The following is a 7,019-nucleotide window of genomic DNA, read 5'->3' as shown; positions in this document are numbered from 1 at the left end:
CATTAGTATGAAATACTGTCAATAGGATGAACCACTGACTACTTCCTCAAGGTTGATATTTACTGAAAGCACTTAAAACGCCACTCCTACCACCTTTCACGTTTGTCAGACTATCTCTCTTTGAAACTAGCTTGATATTCTCTTGGCCAATGCTGTTTCTCCCTTCTGCCAGATCAAGAAGTTCGAATTTACTCTTGTTTCCAATGCAGTTGTGTCTTTATATCTGATTCTACTGATGAAGGGCACAAGAACCCACCAAGCCAGTAACAGAACCGTCAGATTCTTCTTCCCTTCAGTGGCTCAGGATGATATATAAACCTCAATCACTTGGCCATTTCTTTAAGTGTCGTATTTTTGTGGCCCTCCCATAAGCACGTATGTAAACTGTTTTTCTCCTATTGGGGGGGGGGGGCGTTGCAGGATGAACTGAGATTTTGAACCCAGGGGCCCTTTATCACTGAGCTACATCCCTAGCCCTTTTTATTTATTTACTTTTAAAGACAAGATATCACTTCATTGCTTAGGGCCTTGCTAAACGAGGCTGACCTGGAACTTGCCTCAGTCGCCCGAGTTGCTGGGATTACAGGCGTGCGCCATCGTGCCCAGCTTTCCCTGTATCCCGTCACCCCCCAAAGACAAGCAGGGGAAACATTTATCCCCTGGAAGAGACCGGCAGGCGAGAACAACTGTAAGTCCCGCTGCTCACACAGAGGAGGGAAAGATGCAGGAGGCGGCGAGAGCAAGATAGCAGAAAACGGCTGACCAGCGGAAGGGACACCTCCCCACTCCAGCCTAACTCCAAGCCCTCGCCCTGTTGTCATAGCACTTTACAACGGACGCTACTGCGCAAGTCACACGCTGCGGCCGCGCAGCCTACTGGGGGCTGTAGTCCAGAGAGGCTGAGGCCCAGGAGGCGGAGACCGGTTTCTGGGTGGGCCGCGACTGGAATCCGATGTCGACTGGGCGGAGCTCGTTAGCACTGCCTACTAGATTTCAGCAGAGAGAATTAGCTCAGTTCTCTCTGTTTGTGGCAGTTCCTTAGAACCAGGCTGTGGGAAAGCCCCACCGCCCACGGGGGATCCGGGCGCAGGCCCCACCCCTCGGTCCTCGTGGGCGGGGCCTCTGCGGGGCGAGCCCGCGTAGAGCGGCGCGTTGGGCGGGGCGTCGTGCCTCTGCGGTGTGCACGGCTCCCGCGCTTCCGAGGCTCGCAGCCTTGGCTAGTGGCCTTTACTTTTCCGGGCGGACGGCACACTAGGGCCTGTCCATGGATCGGGCAGCCGTGGCTAGGGTGGGCGCGGTAGCAAGCGCCAGCGTGTGCGCCCTGGTGGCGGGGGTGGTGCTCGCCCAGTACATATTCACCTTGAAGAGGAAGACGGGCCGCAAGACCAAGATCATCGAGATGGTGAGTGTGGGGGCCCCGCGCCCCGAGAGTGCGTAAGGGACCAACGCCGCTGTCCGTCCGGCCTCGCCTGCCAGCACCGTGCCGCTGCTGCAGTGCGAAGGGGCGCCGAGTGCGTAATCGATCAGGCTGGGGCCTCGCCAGCTAAGGGGCATACAGCTTCGGGGTCCCGCGCGGGGCAACTCCGCGGCTTGGTGACCTGGGCTCGATTCCCGGATCGAGTCCTTTGTTTTCTCCGTTTGGACGAACAGGGCAGAGAATAGATGCTCCAGGGAGCAACTACCTCGTGCTGCAAAACCCGTTTCTCAAGAGATAAAAGGATAAACTGCAAGTCTTTCTCTGGACTGCACCTGCTCAAACCGTTGCAACTAACCCAGTTCGAATTACTAAAGAGGAGTTTTTATGTCGGGGCTGCCATGAAATACATTATGAAAATGTAACATCTTCACTGTTTTTAAAGAAATGCCAGCCCAACCAGTAGGAATTCAGAATAGTTTATTTTGTATTTGAATGTTATTCCTTCATGTGTCAAATTCCCGCGAAGTGTCCTTGTGCTCATTTTTCTCCAAAGCTCTTGCAAAAATGTTTGAATTTTTTTTTTTTTTTTTTTGAAATTTCCAACCTTATTAAACATTTTTTTCTGGAGAATTCCATTTGAGGTGCATTGTAAGTAATTTGTTATTCCGAAGTTGGGTATGTTTAGTTCAGTTTTGTTGTTTGTTTAGATTAACCACGTTTATGAGAAGTCTAATATATTTACTGGAGTGCATCCTAAATATACTCCTGATAGTGTGCTGTACATGTGAACACCTGGGGATCAAGTGTTTATGACAAATAAGGTGAGAATCTATTACTGTTACGAATAGTAACGATATTAATAAAAGAGATGGTTTGTCCTGTTGACACACACCTGTAATTCCAGCGACTCAGGAGACTGAGGCAGGAGGCTCCCAAGTTCCAGGCCAGACTTAGCAATTTAGAGACCCTATCTCAAAATATAAAGGGGTGGGGATGTGGCTCAGTGGTAAAGTACCCCTGGGATCAATCCCCAGTACCAAGACAAAACAAAAAACAAAAAAACCTGTTGGTCTCCATGGCACAAGGTTGAATATAGGAATAAAAAAAAAAAAAACATGTGTTTCATATTCCAATAATATTACTACATTCTGAATTGGTTTATTCTTAGGTTATTATACCTTATTTCTCTACCTTTGTAAGTTTAGAGTAACAAAGTTGTCTCAGAAGTTTCATTTTATTCTTCTTGTCCTGGTTAGTGAACATCAGTAGCTTTCCTTTGCCCCAAAACCAAAGTTTATTCTACTTATGTGAGAAAATAATTGCCCTATCTTCCTATATGTATTTAAACTGTGGACAGGTCCTTCAGAGAATCCTAAGGAAGAGTTTGCTTTCTTTGTGAAAAATAATGAAGATTCTTCAAGGATGCTAACTTTTGCTTATTTGTACTGTAGAAATTTGTTAAATCTTTCATGTATACATAGTACACTATTTTAATGCAGAGTGTGACATGTGTGTGTCTTGCTAGCAGCTTTTCAATGGAAAATCTGGAAAGAGCTTTTTTTTTTTTTTTTAACTTCGGTAATTTTATTTTTTTAAATTATTTTAAAAATGTTTTGGAACCTGGGGTTGAACCCAGGAGTGCTTAATCAGTGAGAAACATCCCCAGCACTTTTTATTTTGAGACAGGGTTTTTCTAAGTTGCTGAGGCTGGGTTTGAGCTTGAGGTCCTACTGCTTCAGTCTCCTGATTCGCTGGGATTACAGGCTTATGCCATTGTGCGCTTTAGTAATTTTAATAAGTTGATTATTCAGATAGGAAAAGTATTCGACTGGGAGGCCCAAAATGTGGGTTTCGGTCCTGGTTAATAACTATTACAGGGGGTCTGTTCTGCCTATCTCCTGATCTCTTACCTCCAAGAAGCCATCCAAACCCATGAATGTCCAGTGGACATATATAGTTCTACTCACAGCTAATGCAACCAGAGGTAACTACCTAATCAAAGTGGGATAGGAAAATAAATGATTTCTGGGACTTGCTGCAAATGGTTCGTTTTCTCTTCCAGTTGTTTTGTTTTGCTGTTGAAGTCGGGTGCTCCACCAGTGAATTATATTCCCAGTTCTTGTTATTTTTTATTTTGAAATATAAGGTCTCAATAAGGTTGTTCATGCTGACCTAAAACTTGTGACCCTCCTTTCTCAGCCTCCCCAGTCACTGGGATATAGGTGTGCACCACCATGCCCTGCTCTTCCAGTCCTTAATTGAGAGATGGAGGGGAGTTGCAAGTGGGATGTACATGCTTCAGCGGAAATCTCTTGTGGGGTAGCAAACTAAATATATAGAGGAAGTCGGTCAGAAGACATGCTAGAAATGTTCAGAGCAGAGATAAGAGGAGCCACTTTAAATGAAGTTGGCTGTTTTTGTTGTTGTTGTTGTTTGTTTGTTTTTTATTTATTTTTTAGTTGTAGTTGGACACAACACCTTTATTTTTCACTTATTTTTTGTATGTGGTGCTGAGGATCAAACCCAAGGTCTCGCACGTGCCAAGCGAGCGCCCTACTGCTGAGCCACAACCCGAGCCCTTGTTTTGTTTTTTTATTATTTATTTTTGGTTAGACACAATACCTGTATTTTGTTTACTTATTTTTATGTTGTGTTGAGGATCCAACGCAGGCCCTCGAGCATGCTAGGCGAGTGCTCTATCGCTGAACCACAACCCCAGCCTGAAGTTGGCTGTTTTTTTCCTTCCAAGTCTAATCCGTCATCCTTTTGCATGTTACCTGAGACTATGTATCAACTACCCTACCTATTAATCGAGCAGGTTTGAATAAATTTCTTTCTTATGCCCCACGTCTCTTTAAGATTACTAATTTTATCGTAGTCAAAAACTTCTCCCCCCCTTTTTTGTAATAGGGATGGAAACCAGGGGTGCTTTACTATAGGGCAACATCCTCAGCCACCTCTCCTATCTTTTTTGAAAATGTCTAATACTGATAATAGGTTTTTGAAGGTCATTTCCTGCTCTTTCCCACCCCTCCCCCCCTTTTTGAGAGGTCTTATCAAGTTTCTTAGAATTGATCTTGAACTTATGATCCTTGAACTTGTGATCTTCCCTCCTCATCCTCCTGAGTAGCTGGGGTTACAGGATACACCACCATACTCTGCTCAGATACTCCCCCCCCCCCACCACCAGGGGTTGAATCCAGGGACACTCAACCACTGAGCCATATCCCCAGTCCTTTTTGTATTTTATTTAGAGACAGGGTCTTACTGAGTTGATTAGGGCCTTGCTAATTTCCTGAGGTTGGTTTTGAAGTCAGGATCCTCCTGCCTCAGTCTCCCAACCCACTAGATTACAGGCATAGACCTCTTTTTCTTTTTAATGATACTTCATTTTTTAAGTGAACTTTATTTTAGAACATTTTGTTATAATTTGTATAATTAATAATTAGAAATACATTTGTTATAATTAATTAATAGTTCATTTATTATAATTAATAACTAATTATAATGGATAAATGTTGATTTGATATTTATTAAATAACTTTGCTTTTTCACATTTCCTTTGTTTTTACCTGATGTCCTCTGTCCCAGGATCCCCTGTGTGCATAGCTCCGTATACTTACTCATTGTGTCTTCTTTCCTCCCCCACACACATTTTTTCCTACCTTCCTTCCTTCTTTCTTTGTGCTGGGGGTAGAGCATGCTCTACCACTCAGCTACACTGCTAGCCATTCTTCACAGTTTTGAATAGTTGTGGTCATATATTTAGTAGAATGTCCCTCAATTGGGTTTTGTCTAAAATTTTTTCTTTATGATTAACTGAGTTTGAGGATTTGAGGAGGAAGACCATGTTATTTTCATCACATATCAAGGGTCCGTAGTATCAAACCAACAGCTTTAACCTCATCACCTGGTTGAGGTAGTGCTTGTGGGCTTTCTCCTTCCCCTCCTTCCATGCTCTGCTCTTTGGAATGAAGTCACTCTGAGAAATCCACTTTCAGAATGGGCAGCAATGCTCCACATGCTTGAGGATAGAGTATCTACATAAATTATTAGAAATTCTTCTATGCAGGATATTGGTCTGTTCTCCCCTGTATAATTATTTATGTAATCATATTTATATCACTAGATTCAGATATTTATTTTATTTTTTTATTTTTTGCAGTTGTAGATGGACAGCATGCTTTTGTTTTATTTGTTACTTTTATGTGGTGCTGAGAATTGAACCCAGTGCCTCATTCATGCTAGGCAAGTGCTCTGCCCCTGAGTTACAGCCCTAGCCCTTCAAATATTTATTTTATTTTTATTTGTTTAATTATTTTTTGGTACTAGGTATTAAACCCAGGGGTACTTAACCACTGAGGTACGTCCCCAGCCCTTTTTAGTTTTTATTTGGAGACAAAGTCTTGCTAAGTTGCTGAGGTTGGCCTGGAACTTGAGATCCTTCTTTTAGTCTCTTGAGTCACTGGGATTATACATGTGAGACACCTATAATTATTTGTTTTCAAAAAAATTTTTCTTTCAAGATGATCTTTGGTGCATTCAGGGTGTAGACTGTAGACTTAAAATTTTTCTTTCAATGTAATTTCTTCATTCTATGTCAATTTCTAGAGCAAGGCCAGTAAGTCCTTGACACAAGACTTAGAATATTTGTAAACTGTATACATCTTAGCCAGATTCATTGTTTTTTTTTTTTCTTTTTTTTTTTTAATCTAGCAAGTTATTTATACTCTTCTATTCACTGAACAATGATGAGACTTAAATCTAAGGTATTTCATTGTCCTATATCTATTACTTAGGTTTTAAAATATGTTTTAGAAAACTGGATCATTTTAGTTATTGAACTAATATTTTGTGGGTTTTTTTTTTTTTTTTTTCTCAAGGTGAAGTTGTTTGTGGCTTTTGGGATATATAAGTAACTTCATGCTCTTTTTGTTTTGTTTTTTGGATTTTTGTGGTACTAGGAATTGAACCCAGAAGTGCTCTACCACTCAGCTACATCCACAGCCCATTTTGTTTTTAATTTTATGACAGGGTCTTGCTAAGTTACCCAGGCTGGCCTCAGATTTGTAAACCTCCTGCCTCAGCCTTCTGAGTAGCTGGGATTACAAGTTGTGCTGCAGGGTCTTGGCTACTTTCTACTTTTTTCTGTAGGTCTTTCATTTTCTTTGTTTATTGTGATTTTGGGGTAATATGAATGTTAGGTTAAAAACTTGTAAATGTTCATAATCTCAAAGCTGATGAATATGAGTGTCAGTGAACTGATTGACATTATTCAATTAAAAATGCATTCAGTCAACAAACATTTGTGCAGTGCCTATAGCATGTGATAATAAACACTTTTAGGGGATATAAAGGTGCATGAAACACAGTAGCAGACCTCAAATATTTTACAGTATAGGATAGGAGAAATGCAAGTGACTTTTAAGTAAAACAACCATAATAATAATGGTTAATATTTATTATTTAATATGTTGCCCAAACCTAGATCTAATGTGGTGCATTCCTTGTGAGATAGGTACAATTATTATCACATCCCACTCTTACCTTCCATTTTTATAGATACAGAAATGAGTTGCCAAGGGTTAAACCATCTGGTCTT

General features: G+C 41.6%; 1 protein-coding gene across 2 annotated transcripts in view; it reads left to right on the top strand.

Annotated features, from left to right (window-relative positions):
- The first annotated feature begins 1,046 nt into the window (after positions 1–1,046).
- Positions 1,047–7,019, top strand: part of Nt5c3a (5'-nucleotidase, cytosolic IIIA) — a 56,785-nt gene continuing 50,812 nt past the window's right edge. The window contains exon 1 of one of the 2 annotated variants that reach the window (XM_046426033.2): positions 1,047–1,402. In XM_046426033.2, coding sequence (XP_046281989.1) covers positions 1,265–1,402 — 138 coding nt within the window. In that variant the 5' untranslated portion in view covers positions 1,047–1,264. The remainder of the gene's footprint in view (positions 1,403–7,019) is intronic. The other variant, XM_046426034.2, reaches the window with a different exon arrangement.

The sequence above is a fragment of the Marmota monax genome, unplaced genomic scaffold (genome assembly GCF_021218885.2).
Source record: "Marmota monax isolate L192 unplaced genomic scaffold, Marmota_monax_Labrador192_F-V1.1 WCK01_AAM20220418_F8-fsc00133, whole genome shotgun sequence".
Taxonomy (NCBI): Eukaryota; Metazoa; Chordata; class Mammalia; order Rodentia; family Sciuridae; genus Marmota; species Marmota monax.
Note: the sequence above shows the minus strand (reverse complement) of the source record. Positions and strands in the feature narration are given on the sequence as shown.